This window comes from Leucoraja erinacea, chromosome 1, assembly GCF_028641065.1.
Source record: "Leucoraja erinacea ecotype New England chromosome 1, Leri_hhj_1, whole genome shotgun sequence".
In the NCBI taxonomy this organism is placed as follows: domain Eukaryota; kingdom Metazoa; phylum Chordata; class Chondrichthyes; order Rajiformes; family Rajidae; genus Leucoraja; species Leucoraja erinaceus.
This window is the reverse complement of record NC_073377.1, coordinates 55226921-55251468: the sequence shown is the minus strand read 5'-3', so window position 1 is coordinate 55251468 and position 24548 is coordinate 55226921. Positions and strand designations below refer to the sequence as shown.

General features: G+C 41.0%; 1 protein-coding gene across 4 annotated transcripts in view; it reads left to right on the top strand.

The window, feature by feature from the left end:
• adamts6 (ADAM metallopeptidase with thrombospondin type 1 motif, 6) overlaps nucleotides 1-24248 on the top strand; it is a 281109-nt gene extending 256861 nt beyond the window's left edge. For all 4 annotated transcript variants that reach the window (XM_055635078.1, XM_055635071.1, XM_055635051.1 and 1 more), the window contains 4 exons: nucleotides 5013-5217; nucleotides 15614-15790; nucleotides 18845-19001; nucleotides 21019-24248. In XM_055635078.1, the coding sequence (XP_055491053.1) occupies nucleotides 5013-5217; nucleotides 15614-15790; nucleotides 18845-19001; nucleotides 21019-21128 (649 nt within the window). In that variant the 3' untranslated portion in view covers nucleotides 21129-24248. The remainder of the gene's footprint in view (nucleotides 1-5012; nucleotides 5218-15613; nucleotides 15791-18844; nucleotides 19002-21018) is intronic.
• Nucleotides 24249-24548: the final 300 nt, after the last annotated feature.

Here is a 24548-nt window from a genome sequence, read left to right as displayed (position 1 = left end):
GAAATGCCAGATACCGGGACTGAAAACATTTATTCATAACCATATAACCATATAATAACCATATAACAATTATGTTTAATTATGAAAATTTGGAGAAAATATGGACGTGCAGGATCTTAAGCAAGCACGTGAGACTTCTAATGAACATAGGAGACAGCTAGCAAGAATGATTTAAACCGGATAGGCTGGGGAGAGCGCAGAAAGAAATTAGATCCCAGTTAGAACTGATCACAAGATGGAAGGTATTCTGAAGGTAGTCATGTTGTCTCAGAAACCTAGAGACAAGTAGGAGGTGGATACAAAGACCAGGCAGACGCAGACATGAGAAATTAGGCAAATCTGTTCTCTACTTGAATTACCAGAAACATTGGTAATGCTGGAAATAGAGGCCATTGTAGCAATAAGGAATGCAATCTGATAAGAAAATCAGGCACACAAGTGACTCTAGAGGATTGTAATGAATACAACATACAGGAATATACAGCACTCAAAAAAAGTAGCAGCAGACAGGAAAGGGGGTAGTGTAGATCTATATGTCAGAGACACATTGGAGGTTAATGGAGTTGAGACTGTGGGAGCTGAGAAGTTAAAATGTATTCCTCTAGTTAAGTATTTTTAAAGATGCAAACAAATACATTTTAAAGATGAAAAACAATACAGATCACTAGGTTAGGGAGGAAGATGGAAACTTGTCTGCTTTGCTAACAGATAAGAAGGGCACATGTAAACAGGAAGGTTACTTTCTGGGCAACTTCATTAATTTGGGAATACCCAAGCAATTTGAGGTCTGAGGTGCAGAACTGCTTGGTGATTAAGTATGTCAATAAAGTCTTCAGAGACGACACACATTTAACTTTATAAAAGAAAATAAAGGAAAGGAAATTAGTACCATCACAAGGGGGCTATGACCTCAAAGCGACCAGGTTCAGCAAAACATGGTATTTAGAAATTCAAAGAACCGCAAGCAATGTCTAACTTAAAGCAACGTGGAAACAGCTTCAGTGAGTTGATCAGTAGGGCTTGTCCTCCAACATTTCAGAATATAAGTAATATGTACTGCTGAACATGCAGGATAAGTGAATACAGAGTCAAGATGCCTAGACTAAACAAGAGTGACTCAATCAAAAGAAAAATAAAATGGAAGATCAACCTATATTAATAATTCAGTGGAGAAAAAGCAGACCGGAATGAAAGCAGGAACTTGGAAAAACATTAAAGGAACGATCAGGGCAGAGAGCGCTGTGGTGGAAATCATAACCACCAATATAAACAGTAATATTTCTTTAATACCTTGCACCATTGAAATTTTATTAGAAACATTTGAGAGAAAAATACAACAAAGCCTAAAAGAGAGAATGTTTATAAAATTGTAAGTCTTCCATAAGCACAATAGTCTCCCAAACTAACTCTAACAGTGAGTGCCCCTCATCATCTTGTACAACCTCCTAACACAAAGAGGAAAGATGGTCTATCCAACCTCTCCCTATAACTCAAACCCACAAGCCTTCTTAACATCCTCGTGAATCTCTTCTGTCATTTCCGACTTAATGACATCCTTCCTGAAGCGGGCGACTAGAACTGCACAGAGTGTTCCATGCGGTGTCTCACCAACAACTTGTACAGCTGCATCAGGATGTCTCAACTTTTACACTCAATAGGTTTCCCAAACAGGGCAAGCGTGCAAAAAAATGCCTTCTTCATCCCACTGACCTCCTGACTCACCACTATCACGGACATGCATATGCACTCCCAGACATTCTCTGAGAAGGTAGCTCAGGGTAGTCCAAATGTCTTTTTAATATTCTAGTAGCTGCCTCAACTACCAGGGTTGTCATAGTAGGGAATGTTAAATTTACCAATACAAATTGAGGCTGTGGTCGTGCCAAGGGCTTAGACAGGGTGGGATTTGTCAAATATATTAAGGAATGTTTCCTCAGGCAATACATAAAGGACCCAGCAAGGAAAAGGGTAAAGCTGGATCTACTCTTTGGAATTTGAGATGGGCAAGTGACTGAACTGTCCATGGGTGGGCCTTTTTCAGACCAGCGACCACTGTTTTCTTAGTTTGAAACTATGAAAAAAGAAAGGGTAATCTCACAGTTAAAATTCAGAATAGGGGCAAGGCAAACTGTGGTATTAGTCAGGAAATTTCTGAAGTTAATTGGAGTAAGCTGTTTGTGGGCAAAGGAAGTCTGGAAAGTGGGATATTTTTCAAAGCATGATGGTGAGAGTTCAGGGCATGCATGTTAAAGTGAAGGGCAAGCCAGGGAGTAAGTAAGCTAGGGTGATGAGAGAAATTGAGGCTCTGGTCAGGAACAGGGCAGCAGGGATCAAGTGTATTCCTAGGGACATTTCAGGAACTGAGGAGAACGCTAAAGAGGGAAATCGGGAGGGCAAAAAGGGTAGGACATGGCTCTGGCAGATAATTGAGGAAAATCAAAAGAGATTTTATGTACATTAAGGGAAAGAAGGTGACTGGAGGGTGAATAGAGCCCATCAGAAACCAAAGTGGTCATCTCTGTGTGGAGCCAGAGGAGATGGCCAAGGTTCTTAATGAGTATTTGTTGTCACCATGGAGAAAGACTTGGGCACTGGGGAACTTGGGGTAGTTAATGGAGATGTCTTGTGGACAGTCCGTATTCCCGTAAAGCAGATGCTGGATGTCCTAGGGCGTATGACGGTAGATTACTCTCCCGGGCCTGAATAGTATACCTGAGGATACTGTGGGAATCTAGAGAAGAAATGACAGGCATCCTGGCTGAGATATATGAATCGCCATTAGTCACGGATGAGGTGCTGGGAGACTGCAGTGTATGCCTCTATTTAAGAAGGGCTGCAAAGAAGTCTGGGAACGATAGACCATTTAGCCTAACATCGGTGGTAGGCAAATTACTGGAGAGGATTCTGAGGGATAGAACAAAAATGCATTTGGATAGATAGGGGCTGATTAGTGATAGTCAGCATGGTTTTGTACGTGGGAGATCATGCCTTATAAATTCTAATTGAGATTTTTTTTAAAAAGAAATAACCAATAAGGGTGATGAAGGCAAAGCGGTAAATGCTGTCTATATGGACTTCAGCAATGGCATTTGATAAGGTTCCGCATGGTAGGCTGCTGTGGAAGGTTAAATAGCATGGGATGCAGGGAGAGCTGGACGACTGGACTGAGAATTGGCTTCATGGAAGGAAGCAGAGGGTGTTTTTCAAACTGGAGGTCTGTGGCCAGTGGTGTGCCTCAGGGATCGGTGTTGGGCTCATTGCTGTTTGTGGTTTACGTCAACGATTTGGATGCCTATGTAAGAGGCATAATTGGTAAATTTGCAGATGACACTAAAATGGATGGAATCGTAAATAGCGAAGATGCTGAGCAAAAATTACAGCAGGATTTTGATGAGTTGGACATGTGGGCTGAGGAATAGTTAATGAAGTTTATGCAAATACATGTGAGTTGCATTCTGGGAAGTCAAACCAGGGCAGGACATTGACTGTGAATGGCGGGTCCTTGGGGAGTGTTGTGGCGCAGAGGGATTTAGGTGTGTAGGTACAGAGTTCCCTGAATGTGGCTTTACATCTCGATAGGGTGGCCAAGAAGGCTTTCGGTACATTGGCCTTCATCAGTTACGGTACTGTTTATAGAAGTTGGGACATTAAGTTACAGTTGTACAAGACATTAGTGAGGCTGTATTTGGAGTAACGTGTGCAGTTTTGGTCACTCTGCCTTAGGAAGGATGTTGTTAGGCTGGAAAGAATGCAGAGATTTACAAAGCAGTTTCCATGGCCTGAGCTGTAGGGAGGGGTTGGGTAGACAAGGAGTTTAGCAGGAGACTGAGGGAGGATCTTATGGAGGTGTATAAGGGACCATAAAGGGAATAATTAGGCTGAATTCACAGAGCCTTTTCCCCAAAGAAGGAAAATCAAGAACCAGAGTACATATGTTTATGGTGAGAGGGGAAGGATTTAATAGGAACCGGGGTAACAACTTTTTCACACAGAGTGGGTATATGGAACGAGCTTCCAGAGGAGGGAGTTGAGGCAGGTACTGTAACAACATTGAAAATACATTTGGACTGATACATGGATAGGAAAGGTTTAGAGGGATTTGTTGCAAATGTGGGTAGGTGGGACTAATGTAGATAGTGCATCTTGGTTGACATGAACATGTTGGGCTGAAGGGCCTGTTTCTGTGCTGCATGACACCTTGACTATGACTCTAAACAGCATAATGTGCCAATATTCAAAAGTTCAATTTGGCTTACTTCACTGCTAAGGAAGCAAATGAAATTGAATATCAGAAATAAAATGGATCAAGTGTAAAACAATAGTCTTCAGAATACACAAATTCTACCGGAGAAACCTCTTGGAGAAAGTGACCCAGAGGTGGATTTTGGAATCGCCTTTGATATAGTGACCTCAGTCTTCCATAAAAGTTCCTACAAAAATCTGCTGGTTTGTTGCAAACTTGAAAGGATTCTGATTCAAGATTGCCAAAAAGGCACTAGCCGGGTACAAATCTACAGGGGGTTCTTCTGGGGAGCACTACATGAGCTGCCAGCCACGTGGGTCTACTCCAAGCTAACAAACGCTTTGAATTCTTGATCATGCATTGTCAGGCAACATTAAAATGCATGTTAAACTGTAATATCTTTTGGAGTGTTAAGGGGTTCCTTGGACAATGTGTTTGGGATCCCAAGAACGAGTACATTCATATTAATACTTTCTGCCATCAGAAAAAAAACACTGTCTGGCCAACACAATTATGCAAGCTATCTAAATTTTATATTACATTTTCATATTATTGATTGAAGGTTTTAAACGTGTTGTTACAATATAACAAAAGTTTTGACATTTAGTGTCAGATTCAACAGCAACGTCCAAAGGGAATTGGGCATGTCCATGAAAAGAAATGGGACTAATTAGATAACTCTTTCAAAGAGGCATCACTGTCATTATAGGCTGAATAGGTTTCTGGGTGTATCATTCTGTAACGCCAACTTATCTTCTCTGACTTCCAGATGGTTCATTGGAGATTGGTCAGAATGCAGCAAAACATGCGATGGTGGAATGCGTATCCGAACGGTATTGTGCATTAGGAAAATTGGACCTTCTGAGGAAGAAACCCTAGATGACAGCCACTGTCTCACACACAGGCCTATTGAGAAAGAGCCCTGTAACAATCAGTCCTGCCCCCCACAGTGGGTTGCGTTGGATTGGTCTGAGGTACAGACTCCAATGTGCTTCCCTACTTATGTTTACTCTGTTCAAAGGCATTGCTATATTTATTATAATTACAAGTAGAGACGTCTGCTAGCTTAAGAGAAAGGAAAAAATGAAACTCCATTTTGTATTATTGCTGGGGAGCGAGTCTCACATGTGCTTATTTTATATCCTGAACATTCTCTGCAGGGTGCTTAGTGAAAAAGACAATTTATGACCTAACTTACTATAGCTAAAAAAACTACTGTCAGCTGATATTCTGCATCAGTTATCAAAATATCCAGGGGTGCAGTTTCATGTCCTGTAAACTTGTAATGTCATTTACAGATTTTTATGATGCAATAGTTGTGTGCTTTTGCTCGCATGCCAAAACTGCTATAAGAATTGATTTTAACAAAGCTCAATATATTTTCTGAATATTGCTCCATTGGCACTAAATAAGACATGGTTGTCCCTTCGGTTGTTTCTCACGATCAGGAATGGTGGTTGTAGAGTAAAAATCTTTGCTGGGGGCCAAGCAGTTGTCTCAATCTCTTCAGTAGAACTGAACAAGTAATGAGCCACTTCCTTCAGGAAATATTTAGTTGTGAGATATAGATCAGTGCACAGATTCTTAATTTCCACTTTTGTTTACTTTTGGGATTACTGGGGAAGGTGGAGGAAGCCTCTTGTGAACACAACTTGAGGGGTGCCATTGGTTCCTGGTCTCCGTTCCTTGATATAGGGTTGGTTAATGAGGGGTAAGCACTGCTTTCATACCCCCCTTTAGATGTAATGCCCGAAAATGACATCCCTCCCCCATCTCCTCCCATGGGATGAAGTAATTTGCTGGAATTCCTCAAGTGATAACCCTAATATTTACCATTTTGAAGCGGACGAGTGGGAGCCAAAAGATAAGGGGGAAATTATTTTTTGTCATCTTACCACAAAAGCTGTTTAACATCTCAGTGTCCAGGACACCACTTCCAGTTTTCAGATGATATAAAGTTGGAGATGGAGTAAGCTGTGAGAAACTAATGAGACAGTAAGTATTAATAAACAGGAAGTGCAAGAATAGGCATTAAGCCCCTTGAGCTTGCTCTGCCCTTCAACTGGACACACTTCAAGGAGTTATAAACAGGGTGGCAGATTGGGTGGGTAGGTGGTAGATTACATTTAGTACTGAAAAATGTGAAGTTGTATGTTCTTAGGTAGAATGTGATGAAGCTATGTTAACTTTGGGGGGGGGGGGGGGGGGTTCCAAAAGGAGTAGAAGAACACTTGTACCTGTAATTGGGGGAGATTAGGGTGTTTAATTTTATAAATACAGGCCTAAATAGAGGACAATGAAGGCCTGATAATCTTTCTTCAAACATTGTTTTTTGTCTCCTGTTCTTTGTATGATATTTTTTAGTGAAAATATAAAGGCTTTAGACAGGCTGCAGAAAAGCTTTAGAAAAATCTCAAGTCAAAAGTGTTTAATTGTCATATGTACCCATAATGGAACAATGACATTCTCACTTGCTGTAGCTTAACTCGCCCATAAACGCAGCAACATAGATAATATTTAATCACCAAAAATACAATAAATACAATAAATTGATAACCATAATACCAAGTAACCATATTAATGAAAGACGCCCAAAGTCTAAAGAAGATCATAGTGGCTGAAAATGTTCATGGTCCTGATGGTTGCGAGGAAGAAGCTGTTTTCATCTTATACCTTTTCCTCCAATAAATAGCAGCGATATGAGAGCATGGTCAGGGTGCTGTGGATCCTTGATAATATTGGCTGCATTTTTAAGGCAGCGCATCTTTTAGTTCCCTCCAAAGGTGGGGAGGTCAATATCTGTGATGGACTGGGTAGTGTCAACCATCTTCTGCAGTCTTCTTCATTCCTGAGCATTCAAATCGATGAACCAGGAAGTGGTGCAACCAGTCAGTATACTCTCCACGAACACCTGAGAAAAGTTCAATAGAGATATACTGTAGACACATTGAATCTCCTTAATATTCTGAGGAAGTAGAAGCATTGGGTACGCTCCCTTTGTGATTGCATTATTGTGCTAGGCCCAGCACAGACCTTCAATGTTACGCATGCCAAGGAACTTGATGAAGACAGGTTTATAGATCCGTGGCTTTCCCTCTGGTCTTGCCAACATTGAAAGCAAGATTGTTGCTCTGGCACCATTCAATCTACCTCCTGTACTCTGGTCATATCGTTACCCAATCAAAGGCTCATAGGTGATAGTAGAATTAGGCCATTCGGCCCCTCAAGTCCATTCCGCCATTCAATCATGGCTGATTTATCTCTCCCTCCTAACCCCATTCTCCTGACTTCTCCCCATAATCTCTGACACCCGTGTTAATCAAGAATCTTATCTATCTCTGCCTTAAAAATATCCACTGACTTTGCCTCCACAACCTTCTGTGGCAAATAATTCCACAAATTCACCACCCATTGTTCAGCCAGCAATGATGGCATCATTAGTGTTCAAGTGAGTTTATTGTCATGTGTCCCTGATAGGACAATGAAATTCTTGCTTTGCTTCAGCACACAGAACATAGTAGGCATTTACTACAAAAACAGATCAGTGTGTCCATATACCATAATATAAATATATACACACATGAATAAGTGAATTTAAAAATGGTGTTGGAGTTATATCTGCCCATAGTCATGGGTACAGAGAGAGTAGAGCAGGAGGCTGACCACATGGCATTGAGGTGGTCCTGTATCGAGGGGAAATGTTGCCAATTTGTACTGATTGTGGTCTGCCATTGAGGAAGTTGAAGATCCATGCAGAGGGATGAGGGGAGGCTCAGTTCTCTGAGTTTGATAATAAGTTTGGAGAAAATGATGGTATTGAACGCCAAGCTGTATTCAATGAAAACAGACTGACCTGTGTGTTCTTATTGACCAAGTGGCTCAGTGCAGAGTGGAGAGCAAGCAAGATCACATCTTCTGTTGATCTTCATTGGCAGTAAATGAGAAGTAGTGGACCTAGGTCTTTGAAGGAGCAGCTGATATGCATAGAGTTGGTTCAGAATGCTGCCGCTCGCCTTTTAACTGGAACTCGAAAGAGGGAGCACATAACGCCAATTCTGGCCTCCCTTCACTGGCTCCCGGGGCACTTTCGAGTTCATTTTAAAATTATTTTATTTGTTTTTAAATCTCTAAATGGGCTCGCCCCGCCTTACCTCTCTGAACTGCTCCACCCATACGCTCCTGCCCGGTGCCTCAGGTCAGCTGCTCAGCTGCTCCTGGAGGTACCGAGGTCTAAGCGGAAGCTCAGAGGGAATAGAGCCTTCTCTGTTGCTGCTCCGGCACTCTGGAACACCCTGCCGTTGCACATCAGACAGGCCCCCTCACTGTCCATCTTCAAAACCAGTATTAAAACACATTTATATTCCTTGGCTTTTGACACTGCTTGAGACTTTGCTCCTGTTTTTAGAGCTTTTAATGTTTTAAATTTTTTTTGTTTTTACTCTTTTGTTTAATGTTTGTATTGTTATGTAATGATTTCTTGTCCATGATCAGTCATGTTCAGTACTTTGTTGCAACTGTGGTTGTTTTAAAGTGCTATATAAATAAAGTTGTTATTATTATTATTATTATCATAACCAACCTCTTAAAATACTCATCATCACAGGCTTTAATGGCACCTGTCAGTGGTCATTAAGGCCTGTCAGCTTACTCTTCTGTAAATCCCTGTAGGGATATTATTAATGTTTATAGCTAGAGTTGTTCTCCTTGAAACTGGGGAAGTTGCAAGGGGATCTGACAGAGGTATTAAACATGATGAAAGGTTTAAACAGAGTTGATAGAAAGTATTTCCACTAACAAGGGGACAAGGAGTGAAGGTAATTGGCCAAGAACCAACTATGAATGGTTACGGTCTGGTATGCACTGCCAGGAGTTGTAATGGAGGCAGTTCATTGGGAGCTGAATGAGTTTCTGAAAGAACAGAACTTGTAGATCTTTGGAAGAAGATGGGGAGTGGGACTAGATCATATCTGTAAATGGAGTACTCAATAGGCAGAATGGCCTTCTTTAGTGAATCTGTGTTAACAGCCCAGTGTACTGGCAGATCTTATTCTTCACACATCGCGTTAGTTCTCGCACAGTGCCGAAATATAGACCCTTGCCCACTGGACAGGTTTTCACATTTCTGGTGCACAAGAAGTTTCATTTCACCAGTGGGACAGTGAATGGAATTGGCATCCAAACTTGCAGTTCTGCCAAGCTGCATGCAGTCTTCAAGAGAGGTTATATTTCTAAACGTAAATAGTAAGATTAAACGAGAACTTACCAGTTCGAAGTTTGATCGTTATTTTATGAGGAGTACGTTGAGGGAATACGTGAAGAACCCCGCCAGGACGCATGCGTTGTCATTCTTCAAAGCAGCGGTGTGAAATCACAGATAACTGTAATGACTGAACATAGTAAGATTAGAGAAGAAAATACTAGTTGAGTATATGATCAAGGGTGGGAGCGGAGGGCACGTATTCCCTCAATGTACTCCTCATAAAATAACGATCAAACTTTGAACTGGTAAGTTCTCGTTTAATCTTACTATTTTACTTCGGAGACACGTGAGTGAGTGAAGATTTCAAAGCTCTGTGATTTCATGCCATGGAAACGAGTCCATGCATCACATCTGCCTTAATTGACTGTGGGAGGAATTGTGTTAACATGTTTTGACATGAATCCAACATTGAAATCCATGATAAATTGTTAACAAATTATAGCCTCTATCTATGTGGTGAAATTATATTACAGAACTTAAAATTGGCTCTGCAAAGTTCCAGTTTAACTACTGGTTTGTGTTAGAATAGTTTGAACAGTTTCCCCTGATCCATCCTGCTATCTCGAGGATTTGGTTTATTGGTACATCCAACTCCATAGCTGCCGATGTAGTTGCAGCCCTGGTGGAATAAGATTTGAATATGTTAGTATCCACCCCAGCTGTTGTTAAAACCTGTTTCAGCCATCTGAAAATAGTTCGAACCGATACTTTTTTGTGGGTTTGTTTGTGGCTGATTAGTAGTGCCATCTCATAGCCTCAGATGTTTTTGGTGTTCTCCATATAGAACAATAATTGTCTTATTATACAGAGACGATATCTGTAGGGTAATCCCTAAATTCTAATTTGAGGCCTGTTCTGTTTGACTAACTCGTAATATGAAACGTTATATTCCTGTTGCAGAAATTATATAGTCCAGCCTTAACTTATGTACGACTGTACCCTTAGTGCCGTGGCCATGACCAAAGCCATCAGCATGACTGTTTTGTGTGTCAGTCTTTGCAGGGACAGAGCTGTTGCTGGAGACCAATTCCTTAGCAACGTTAGGGCAATACTCATATCCCATTTAGAGAGCACCTGGTTCTTGGGGGATAGATATTAAAAATTCCCCTCATAAGTTTGGTTACCAGGGGGTGAGTCCCAACAGAATGACGCTCTGATCCTCACCATAGATATGTTGATAGGGCACTTCTGGCGCAGTTAATGGCACTGTAACTGAGCCCCTCATCATAATGGAGGCCTGCCAGGAATTCGAGAACAGACGTTATGTTCATCAACTGTAGGTGATGTTGTTTCTGTGACAATATATCTCCCATTTCCTGATGTATACCAGATATAGTTTTTGGTGGACTGTCTGTGGCCCGCTGAGATAATGTTCAATGTTCGGTCCGCCAGTCCCAGTTGCAGTAGAGGTTTCTTTAGACTCTACAAATTGATAGGTTTGTTGTTTTTGACATGGATGGGTTCCCCTGTTACAGGATGAACCAATAATCTGGTTGTTTCAGGATGGTGATGCATGGTTAAACCCCATGTTGAGTATCACAGGGAACCATGGTTAAGTAGGCCAATCGGCACTACCAATTAACAGACGCTGAGTCTTGTTGTATTTTTTGTAATACCCGACTGATGATGCAGAAAAGGAGAGAATGCATAGATAAACAATTGCCCCCTCAATGCAGTGAAAAGCATCTGTCCCTGCTGTCCCAGGGTCTGGTTCCCAAGAAACACAGTTTGGTAACTGGTGATTAAGTCTTATTTTATTGAATTTGTGATACCTGATGTCTGTCACTGAATTTTGGGTTACCTGGTAGGTAAGTAGCTGATATTCCAATATTTCTCTGGATACACCATTACCAAATTGTATTAGTCAGATTGTCACTCTGTAGTCTAACACGCTGGTGATTTATCCCAGAGCAGTATGACTTTAGACCATAGAACGCACCCCACATTTCCAGGTAGTTTATGCCCAGTGTCTGTGATAAAGATGCCTCCTGTGCCTTTCATCTACCTCCACAGATGGAGATGGAAATTGGTAGTACCCCAACCAAGCGCACTGGCATCAGTTTGTAGCACCACTAAGGGTTTGCTGATAACGATAGGGTTGGAACAATGCCGAATGTTATCCCTCCACCATTTTAATTCCATAAACTTTGATTGGCGGTTTATTGGTCTGTCGAAATGACCAGTATTAACTTTGAGTGTTTATATTTTGCCCTTTGTAGATTTTTGGTAATACAAAGGTCCCAAATTGTGTGGCTGGAAAGGCAGGCACTATATGCCAATTATACTTGCTACCAATCTGATAGACGGTTCACTGATGTCAGTGGGGTTGTTGCAGGCCTCAGTTAAGACTGTAGCCTTGTCCTTTGGTAAAAGTCACCGACATGTGAGCTGTCAATAGTGAACCCCAAATAATCCATTATGTTGGTAGGCGTTAGTTTAGATTTAACTGGATGGATGATAACCCCAGTTTTCACCCAATTGTATGGTGGCTGTTACAGCTAGTTAGGCCAACTCCAAAGTTATGCCCACAATTAGTATGATCATATGATTATGTATTTGGTAGAGCTCTATACTGCCAGAGCTGCCCCATCCAGTTGAATATTTTTAAATAACGTTTGTGATCAGTCCGTGTAGGCACTGAATAGTAAGCATCTTTTAGGTCGATGCTAGCCATGGAGTAGCCTTTAGAAATCAGTCCTTTAGCAGTTACCAGTTCCCATTTTGTACTGAATATGTAGTACAATGTATTGCAGCCAATCGTGTTGGGTTTACCCATTACCCCTTTTGCACAATTCAATGGTATATCCATGGATACTGCTTAGGATATAAGTGTCTGTAGTTAATATACACCATATCCAAAAGAGTGTAATCTCACACCAATGTGTGTATTATCCACTCTTCCTATAATTTGTAAGGGACCAGACCCACCTACCTCCATTGTTACCAGTGGAAGTTTGCTTCTTCTGTGTAGTCTTCGTGGAGGTTGAGGCGCCGGTGTCTGGGTTTGTTTTTGGGTTGGGGGTTTGCGCATCTTCCACGAAGGCTGGTCTGGGCTATGGTCTAAAAGACCGCTGTCCTGTATGCCCGGCCTTTGAGCTTTCACCAGCTTCGCTTGTTCTGCTGGTGGGTGCATAAGGGTGCTGTCTTTGGCTGTAGGAGATCCTTAATGTTGTCGCCTTTATGAGCCCCAGGGCTTTCCTAAGTCCTGCTCCGACATGTTTCCAGATGCTATTTCCACAACTGGAACATTCAGGGATGCGCAGTTTCCTTGTCCCAAGTATTTTTGCAGTGGTGTACATCGTGGTCTGGCTGCATGCATTTGGACACCATGACCAGTAGATTTTGTCTTCCTGCACCCCCTGCACACTTGTAGTTTTGTTCGTCAAAACCCCTTTTCAGGGTCAGCCCAGAATTGACCCCCCCAGTACTCCCCTCTGACGAGGGAGATGCACTGTGCAGCCCTATGTAAGGTGCTGCTGTGGGTTTTACATAGTGCCCACAGTGACTAGACTCCCGGAGCCTGTCATGTTGGAGCTCGTCTCCATAAGCCGCTCCAACGGGCTCCAGCGCTCATGGTCGCTGGCCGCCCAAATTCGGACTCATCAGTCAACGACTCTTTTGGTTTTCTTCTTGCCTTCCAGCCCAGCCATGGTGTTTAATCTGGCCGGTGCGGGGGCGAAGTCGGGTACAGCTGTTCCCTTACGGGTGATTCCTGTGCCGCCTGCCGTTGTTTGCACAGCTCTCTATGTTTCCACACCTGTGAAACAGTATGGGGAGAATAAAGACCGCAGTTTCACTTACCTGCAGGTCCAGGTTTAAACTGTCGCTACGGGGGAACGTCGTTCCACCCCGCCTCCTGCCGTTTCGATTTGTCAAAGCCGACGGCCCCATTCTGAATACTCTCCCGCCCAGCCGTGGTGTTCTGGCCGGCGCGGGACCAAAAGTCGGCACAGCTGATCCCATTTACGGGGCTTGTGCCTTCAGCTGCTGCTGGCTCCCGCATCTTCGCGGTCCTCCCCAGCCAGCTTCACTCGCAGCACTTGTGGACACTATATTGTCCAGCTTCCACCCCCTGTGTAAAAACAGCGCGGGGACAAAACTACCGCAGAGTAAATCACTTACCTGCAGGTCGCGGTTTCAAACTTACCGCTGTGGGGTAACGCTCCACCCCGCCTGTCGTTTCACAAGCGTGAAAGCGATATGACACGCATGCATCCTGGCGGGGTTCTTCACGTAGTCACTCACGTGACTCCGAAGTAATATTACTGTCACAGAACAGGTTTGACACGCCTTCCAGCTGTTCTCTAAGTAAGTCAGAAATCAATCATCATAACTTTGTTCTGATTGATTTCTGTGTTGTATAGGTGCAAGGGATCTCTGGGTGGGTTTTGTTTATTCAATCACTGATAGATTTTAAAAACAAAACGTAAACTTTTACTTGCTGGATGTTTAAATTATTTTTACAACATTTCCCAACTGTCGAGCAGTGACTTCACTCCAAAGGTGTTTCATTGATTGTAAAGGGCCTGTCCCACGAGCATGTGACTCCATGCGGCAAGCGCGCCCTAAGCGACTCCATGCAGCAAGCGCTACCTAACGTGGTCGCTTGAGTCATACGGCCTCGCGGGGCTGGTCCCACTTCGATCACCGGAGCCGTATGGAGTTGCGCGGAGCTGGTCCCGAAATTGCGTGGGGCTCCGAAAAAACTGACCGTGTTCAAAATTTCCATGCGGCAATGGCCTGCCGGCCCACAGCCGCCTGTACGCCATACGTCACGCGAACTTCCCGCGGACTTCACTCGCAATTCACGTCACTCACTCGACCTCCGCGCGGCCCCCGCTTCTGGTTAGGTCGCGCTTGCCGCATGGAGTCGATTAAGTCGTGCTTGCCGCATGGAGTCGCATGCTCGTGGGACAGGCCCTTAAGGGTGCTTTGGGATGTTTTAAGGACACAAAAAGTGCCATATAAATGTGAGCCTGTTCCTTATTCCTAAGGATGGACTTTCAGACAAAAGGCAGAATGCGGTGGGCTAGGCTGTGTCATTTATATGGTCTGTTTCCCTTTGGTCTCAGTTTTGGGTGGTGTTCAGGTTACAGTGTGGCCCAAAACATGGAAAAAATGTTTGGAAACCAAGATATAAATCCCGTACTTTTCTTGTGGATTTTCACTTGATAGAAGATCAGAGAACTCGATTCACGGGACTCCCTACTTAGGATTCCTGTTCTCCCCTCATGATTTCAGCAGGAAATCTCCAAAGCCCCGAAGAAATATATAAACACCTGATCACTGCTTTTCTGAGGATTCCAGTTTTCTGCTGAGTACAGTATATATTGGCAAGAATTATTGGCTCCACCGCAAATGTATTTCCTTTGTTATATTTTGTCATCTGTATTGGTGGCAGCATCGTAGGAGGGTTTTTGCCTGCTTTGACTAGGATTAGTATTCTGCATGAATCCTCTTCTTTCTGGCACCATTCTTTGTGTGCCTAGATTGTATATGACAGCAACTATTTCACGTTGGAACAATGCTTCTAAATTCTAACCTATCATCAGTTGACATCCAATGCACTGTGATCAGGCCAGGAAACTCATTTGTTTTCCATAGTAGAGCCGTGAAGCTCTGACATTGATTGTAATTTTGCTACTGATGTATTGGTTGACATGACTTGGATGTCTTGTATACATTAACATGATCATGAATCAAAATTTATCAATTCCTGTTTAGAGCAACCCCACACCAAATAACACCACCAAGAGCGCACTTTGCCTTCTTTTGTTACAACACCAACTTTTATATTTGTCAGCTAGTGGTTCACAGTAATTATTGCAATGCCAAATTTGGTCACTTTGGGAATGTTGAAAGCATTTTCAGTTTTGATATCTCATTCCCACAAGAACACAGCAATTCTATAAATATTTATGCCAAATGGTTGCATAAATATTGGGGTTTTTTCCAAATTCCTTAGAAGTACCATCACTGTATGCTGCTGACATCATTTGAGCCTTGAGTGGAGGCATTGTGACATCCAACAGAACTGGAAAGCCTCATTAAATTTCAATGTTTTTGAACCAAGACTGAAATTTTAAGCATATTACAATCTTCTATTTCAGTGTACTCCAAAATGTGGCCCAGGATTTAAGCATCGAATTGTTTTGTGCAAGAGCAGTGACCTGAGCAAGACTTTCCCGCCCTCCCATTGTTCTAATGAAAACAAACCTCCGGCCCGAATTCGCTGCAGCCTCGGGCGATGCCCACCTCCACGATGGGTCATGGGAGAATGGGGTTTGGTAAGTTGGCATTAAAGTGAAGTTATGGTATTCTGTTCTCTTAGCACTCATTTATCTGACAGTCCTGAGTGCATAAATGAATATGAGCTGCACATGATGCAAGGTAACTGTTGAAAGAGGTTTGAAGATTGTACCAAATTTCAGTTTTATACATTATTTTTTTAATCTTCTCATCAAAAAGTAAATCATATGAAAACAGGATTTTTTAAATTTTGAAATACTCCATTTTCACATTTTTGTCATAAAGCAATTAACTGTTTAGAGTCCACATTCTTGATTTATGGGGATTTGTTTCACAAAAAAATAATTTAATATTCACAATAAATCAGGCTTGACTGATTTACTGGAATTTTTGGTGGATGTAACTAGGAAAATGGACAAGGGAGAGCCAGTGGATGTAGTGTACCTGGACTTTCAGAAAGCATTTGATAAGGTCCCACATAGGAGATTAGTGGACAAAATTAGGACACATGGTATTGGGGGTAGAGTGCTGACATGGATAGAAAATTGGTTGGCAGTCAGGAAACAAAGAGTATGGATTAACGGGTCCCTTTGAGAATGGCAGGCAGTGACTAATGGAGTACTGCAAGGCTCGGTGCTGGGACCGCAGCTATTTACAATATACATCAATGAGTTGGATGAAGGATTCAAAGTAACATTAGCAAATTTGCAGATGACACAAAACTGGGTGGTAGTGTGAACAGTGAGGAGGATGCTATGAGAATACAGGGTGACTTGGACAGGTTGGGTGAGTGGGTAGATGCATGTCAGATGCAGTTTAATGTGGATAAATGTGAGGTTATCCACTTTGGTAGCATAAACAGGAAGGCAGATTATTATCTAAATGGTGTCAAGTTGGGAAAAGGAGAAGTACAACGTGATCTGGGGGTCCTTGGTCATCAGTCAATGAAAGTAAGAATGCAGGTACAGCAGGCAGTGAAGAAAGTGAATGGCATGTTGGCCTTCATAGCAAGACAATAATACACAATAGGTGGCAGCTCATTACAATTGCGTCAGATTACAAATACCTTTTATTATAGACAATAGACACTAGGTGCAGGAGTAGGCCATTTGGTCCTCCGAGCCAGCACCGCCATTCAATGTGATTATGGCTGATCATCCCCAATCAGTACCCCATTCCTGCCTTCTCCCCATATCCCCTGACTCTGCTAACTTTAAGAACTCTATCTAGCTATCTCTTGAAAGCATCCAGAGAACCTGCCTCCACCGCCCTTTGAGGCAGAGAATTCCACAGACTCACAACTCTCTGTGAGAAAAAGTGTTTCCTCGTCTCCGTTCTAAATGGCTTACCCCTTATTCTTAAACTGTGGCCCCTGGTTCTGGACTCCCCCAGCATCAGGAACACGTTTCCTGCCTCTAGAGTGTTCAAACCCTTAACAATCTTATATGTCTCAATAAGATCCCCTCTCATCCTTCTAAACTCCAGAGTGTACAAGACCAGCCGCTCCATTCTCTCAGCATATGACAGTCCCGCCATCCCGGGAACTAACCTTGTAATCCTACGCTGCACTCCCTCAATAGCAAGAATGTCCTTCCTCAAATTAGGGGACCAAAACTGTACCAGGTCTCTGTACAACTGCAGAAGGGCCTCATGCCATGATCTTATTGAATGGCGGTGCTGGCTCAGAGGACAGAATGGCCTACTCCTGCACCTATTGTCTATTGTCTATAATAAATGGTATTTGTAATCAGAAGCAATTGTAATGAGCTGCCATTTCTCTGCCAATTTCTGTAGTTGATCTATATCCTGCTTTGAAAGCCTTCCTCACTGTCCGCAAGTCCAGCCATCTTGGTGTTCTCTGCAAACTTACTAACCAACCCAACCACATTTATGTCCAAGTCATTTATATATATCACCAACTCAGGAGGTCCCAATATAAATCCTTGTGGAACTCCACTGCTAACAGACCTCCAGCGAAAATAATGCCTGTCCACCACAGCCCTTTATGTTTCTATGAGTGTCAGTTCTGAATCCATTTTGTTCATAGCATGCCAGGAAAAATATCTCCGGCAGGAAGTTGAGTGTTATCGTGCACCAGAGCAATGCATTTCCTCTAAGTAGAGACATGGAGGCCACCAGGATTATTCAGATGTTTCAAGCCAGCTGCACACACTTGCAGCCAACTCAATTCCCCTGCTACACTTCAGCTGGCTTTACAGCTGACCTTCGCAGCAGTTCTATCATTGAGCAGAAAACCTAGTCCAAGGTGACCTTGCAGAATTACAGCCATAACATTTTGATGTTGAGCATGCTTCATTATCTATTTGTTGTGGATTAATGTTAAGATTCAATAGGCATTGAAAAGCCAGAAAAGTGCAGCTGCTGGAAATCTGGGATAAAACAGACAATGCTTGAAACACTCTACAGGGTCAGAAGCATCATTTGGAGGAAGCATTTTCAGTGACTGATCCGTCATCGGGTTTGAGAAAGTAATCATGTTTTAAGTAGCAGAACAGGGAGAGGGGTAGAGAGAATAAAGGCTGTGATAGGGTTGAGACCGAGAGAGAAAGACAGAGAGAATATCAATCATGCAGGTGGTGCCTGCTGGGAGCAGACGGCGAAGGTTTGTGAATCACAGACGATTTATTAAAAGAGGAGAAAGTAGGAAATGAATAAAGGGCAGAAATGGTAGGAAACACAGTATAGGAGATCCTTAGTGGAAATAAACCAGCTAGGAGCCAAAACTGGTAACTGAAAGGGTTGGAGGACGTCAAAGATGTCATGGCCACAGATTGGGGAAAATAATGAATTTTCCAATTTCCCCAATGGGTTAAAATGAAGTTGAGGAAGAAATATGAACCAATGGACAAGAACAGATTGACAGATTCTTGATTAGTAAGCGTGTCAGGGGTTATGGGGGGAAAGATGGAAGATGGGGTTGAGAGGGATAGATAGATCAACCATGGTTGAATGACTGAGTAGACTTGATAGGCCGAATGGCCTTATTCTGCTACTGCAATTTATGAACAGGCTGAAACAAGTGACTAGCAAGACAGCCGTTAACATGTATTTCTGGTCTTTATTTATTGCAGTGTTCTGCACAATGTGGTCTTGGCCAGCAAATGAGGACAGTGCAATGTCTTTCATATACTGGCCAGCCATCTACTGAGTGTCCTGAAGCCCTTCGACCACCCTCAATGCAGCAGTGCGAGAGTAAATGTGATGCTACCCCTGTCGCCAATGCAGAAGGTAGGTGCTGAAAAATACACAGCTTGAGTGGGTGACATTTCAGGGCTGCTTCTTCAAGGACCTCTAGAATTTGAACTGTTTAAGAAATGTCAGTAGACATTTTAGAAACGACTGACGCTGTCATTTCTAAATTGCTCTAGTGTGATGCATTGCTTGCAGTTTGAGCCGCTGGGTCTCTTAATAATGTCAAAAACTTTTCTGCCAAGTTAAAGCTATGGAATTTGCAAACATTGGGCTTTTCTTACATGGTATTTCAAAAGAATCATACTGACGTAGTAATTTGTAAATAAGCAACAGATTTATGTCCTTTGACGTAAGCTTTTTATTACAAATGACACAAGTTAGTTTAAAGTACTGATAAACAGGTCAGTCTATTCAATAATTTAATTTGATGACATACAATTTTGATGGATCATTTCCCAATATAAATAACACCCAGATTTTAACGGGGAGTATGAAAATAATGTGGCTGCCAGCCTAACTTCATGCAACATTGCTCTTTAAAATGAAACAATCTCAACTAGTGCACTGTTCCCATTTGAAGGAACTAGCCAAGTTAGCGTCTTCTGCACTCTTTGCTTAGTGTTAGATATGGTGCTTGGTTTTGGAGCATATCAAGCATTTGCAAACAGTCAAATTCAGTTTATTGCAATAAATCAGTTTTTGAAAAAATTTGGAGTCAATATCTATGTTTTCTGAATTGATGACAGAAGCGGGGCAGCATTTAGCGTAATAATTTTAACCAGTTGTGAAAGTTTATACCAACAAAAGACACACCGTTGAAGTCAACATCTGTTTGAGTTCTTGAGTTGTGCTTTTGAATTACTGTATTTTTTTAAACCAGGCTTTGAAGGATTGCTTCTTTTAAGTGTAATGTTACATTTACTGTTGAGACTATACTGCAGTACAAACACCAATAGTCTAACCACTGCTAGAGTTCTGTACCATTTATTTTAAAGCACATATGTGGCTGCAGGATCCAGACAGTCCAAGGTCATCCGAAACCTGAACCAAAATGGCATTTTAATTATTTTTCATGCAGTTTCAAGTTCCTTTGCAGTTTATGTAGCGTGTTAATGCACCCCTCACAGTAGCTGCAAGTACTTTGCCATTTAGTATTTATTGTTTTGACCGTAATGTATATCCTTGGTGTATTCCACATCTGTAAGTCAAGACATGGATATTCCTTATGATTCATTGATTCCAGACAATGTATTATATTAACCAATGGATCGGCAAGTTTCACAGACAAAATTTAACGCATGGTTATTGTACATTTTGCAAAGGTAAATCATTAAACAAAGGTAAAGTACGGCCATAATAAATCTAAGGTAAAAACTGGAACTGCTGAAAATTAATCATGTAGTCAGTATCTAAAAGAGAAATACCAATTAATCTTCTGAAGAGGATCCTTCACCATAGTGATTAAATAATAATTTTATCAGGAACAAGTTAATTTTAATGTTGTTTTACAGTTGATGTTGTATTTTTACAAATGATGAAATGTTAATGTGTTTTCAATATGGTTGCACTAAGCCAAATATCATATTTAAAAAAAAAACGTATTTGACAGATTTTTGGAACCCATAATATAAAGCTTCTGTATTATGACCAACCAGAAGTTTTTGTAGCAAAAAGTTATAGAATAAATGCCAGTGAAGATTTGAGCTTGACGGAAGCATGATTCAGAGAGACGGAGCTTGAATGTTTTAAACCCATCTCTGACCTGTGCTTCCTTAAAGTTAACTCCGCACACAGTACAAGTCTGGGGAATTCATCCATATGTGTACCATATGGATGGTTATGTATGAAAAAGCAAGAAAGATTTATTTTCTGAAAAAGATTAAATGGTTTCTGCACTGCAAAAAAATAAAAACACAGAAAAATTGCACTCATTCATTAAAGGATGAGTTATTTAAGTTGGAGGATGTGGGATGTTTCTGGTAAGGGCATGTACATCTTTGAAATGAATTAATGTTGTAGCTGCACTCAATGCTGTCAATTATTTTACCCACAGAATGCAAAGATGTGAACAAAGTGGCTTACTGCCCACTGGTGCTGAAGTTCAAGTTCTGCAGCAGGGCGTACTTTAGACAAATGTGCTGTAAGACCTGCCAAGGACACTGACCCAAAGCAAGCCTTGTTAATTCTATCATGGAAAACGTGCCTGCCCTGAATTCAACAAGGAACGGGATTTGATGTCCCACAAACTCTACCCTGTGGAAATGGTAACCACTGGTCAGCTTCAGCTGACAATAATTTGCTGTTATTTTAACTTCTGTGAAGTGGGATTTTTTTTTTACTAAGGTGCTGGACACAGAGCGGAGGAGATGCCAGTTCTAAGTTTTCTGCTCAGCAACATGAAAATCACTCAGCTGTTCAGGACACGCACGTTCACTTGAACAAATTGAATAGTTGGTTCATCTCCAGGGACCAGAAAGTTAATGTAATATATATTGGACATAAATAAGAGAGAACAGTTTGTATATGTTCAAAGGCTGATAAGGCAGAAAATAATTATTATCTGAGCTTGCCTAGCTAAATAAAAATGGACAGATATGATTTCAACACACGTTAGGAACAATTACAATTATTTATCTCTCACAGTGACCAAAATAAGTTTTATAGTATCAACAGATAAGTTATTTTTAAAATAAAACCAAAAATGGAACATATTTCTTCTCTACATGGTGCTACATTCCTAGTTCTTTCCACCAAAATTCCTATTTTCAAGGCTAAGTGGTTTAGAAAAAAAATGATACCCCAACACTGGAAATGTCAGTCAGAATTACTCCATTTAATAAATGAAAGAGAATTGAAGCATTATTCTAGTAAAGATGCAGGAATGCATCCAAATCGATGAAGGTTTCTTGCTGCCAACCAGAGTTCAAATTAAATTGTGTTCTAAATAACATTAACATCTTTCAATTTGCCATTTTTTTAAACAAATTAATTGAAGCATGGGTGTTTCTTTTACCATTGTGAAGTAAGAAATGCAGAGATCATGCACCAAACTGCCACACTCCCAATATAAATAGAAATGCCCAGAGCCTGAAATGTACTGCTCCAACTGCTCTTGCTTACACCACTGGTTTTGGAGTGGCTTTGACCACACAGGCACCGAGTTGCTTAAAGCAGGCTCTGTTCAAGCAGTTCTGGATGCGACCACCATGTAATACACAGACAGACTATCTACTTTGAAACCAGGCACACCTTTCAAGGAAGCTTGTAATAAAAAAGGACAAAAATCTCCAGATACTTCTCTCTTTCAAAAGAATATTTCAGAAAGAGAAAATATAAATGGTTAGAATATTTAGTCGCACTACTCTCAGCAGGAATATTAGCAATACATTAAGTTTAGATTTGACAATATATTGTTTACCTGAATAATATTTAAATGTGAAACCACATAGTATTTGTACACTAAAGGTAAAAAAACATACATGATTCCAAAGCCCAGTGCTTGTAAGATAAGTGGCCTAGCTTGATTAAAGACAATATGGAGATAATAAAAGAGGATACTTGTTCATATTACTACAGTACTTGAACACTTACAGATTGCAACAGGTACTTTAATGAATGTGCATTTGTTTTGAACTGTGCCTCTTTTGTCTAGTGCAATGAACCTATCTTAAGTGAGAATATTTGTAAATCATTGTGTACAAAATCCATTAACATGCAAAACGGGGCACTTTTCATCAGTTAAGTGAGATTCTGTAGATTTTGAATGAAACCAATGTTTAGTAGAGTACATTTATTTTCATTTCAAAGGAATTATTTTAAAGTCATTTTCGTGAAAAATTTTGATTTTTTTTTAAATAAAGAAAACTAACTAGCTAATTATACATCAGCTAAAATATTTAATCAGCAAGGATGTGATTTGTTATACAAAAATGTACAAGCTGGCAATTTCATCTGAGGACAGCCTGCACCAGGAAATTGTCATTTTGCATATTTGTTTATGAAGTCATAGGTAACGAGAAAACCTTTCAGATATAAATGCAGAACGACATAATTTTTGACAATCTATATTGGATGATGTGCTGTACACTCAATTATAACCACGAAAATCTTGTCTGTCATCTACTACCTCTCGACAGTATTTTTAAACTGCTTTGGTCCACAATACAACTGGCCAGGTCAACATGGTGCTAGTTCAAATGCCTATCACTGGGCTTGCAACAAACTAGTTCCATATATTGGACATCCTTTTGAATAAACTAACTTGGTGCTGTTATGCCTTGAGAAATCTGAGCTTCGTAAAGGGAACAGTGCTATGACAATCCCAAGAATCAGTGCTTAGTACTCCAGGGCATGAGTGTGTTAATCAGTTAATGTTTCATTTCAACAAGGAACTATGCTTAAAGATCTCCTCTTTACCTCAACTTAGGTATTAACATTGCAGAGACTTGTTTCCATGGATTGGTTTTTTATTTTGTCTTGTGGTACTGGTGCTATATAACCAGGGAGTTGAATGTATTATCTACACTATAGGACAGCACTGACAGTGGAATTAATGCAACTCCCTCAAGGAATGTGGATAACATTATTAAAGGGAACAGGATGCATTAAAAAAAAAAAAAGAAATTAAGAGGAAGAGAAATTTCCGAATGGGACCCAAACAAACAGAACCAAAATTGGACCAGAAAGTGTTCAAATAGCACAGTTTTTTGCTGCTGCTACTGTGTAGCCACCTTACTATCAAAAGCTGAATCCTTTCTGTAGTTTTCAAGCTGATAAGAGTTAATTGTGCAAGCTGTAAAGAAGTTTGACAGGCCTGCCATACTGAGAAGAACAGTACATTGTAACCAGTACAATGAAGAGCCCAAGGCGCACACTGCAGTATTATCAGCATCTGCTCATACAGACTAAGAAAGGGCTTGTTCACAGAAATACCCCCAAGGTGCATACTTCATGGAGTGGTACATTTAATTATGGACTGTATTAATCACTGAATGTCACATAAATATCCTTATTCAGAATGGAAATAGCATTGTATTATTGTGATTAGTTGCTTATATTTTACATTCAGTATTAATGTGGTACACTGTTATTAAATATTTCCTTTTTTGTAAATTATATGCTAATTTATTGCCATGTTTCATGACACTTGTTCTCCATTCATTTCACTACGTATATAGAAAGTTAATACTAAATCCAGTGAAATGGTGTTCCGTATTTGTGACACAGGACTTTTTTCTTAGGTAATTTAAAACAATAAAAGTGCAGCTTCTAAACATAGTAAAACCATCTTGTTACCCTGTTGTTTATTTGATGGATTCATTATATAAAACGGCTGCTGAATGATATAACTTTGTAATACAGATGTATAGTCGATGTGTAAATGTGAAGCAACTCTAGAACTCTAGACTTTCTTTGCAAAGCCATATTCAAAGCAGCTAGAATCCAGATTAGTTTTCTCCTATATGATCCTGTTGAAAAGCTATTCCTGACCTTCTGCCATATATGGTGGTTCTGTACATGTTACCATCTGTAAACTAAATGGTTGCACAAGATAGTTTCTCAGTTGACATTTTCCTCTAAATG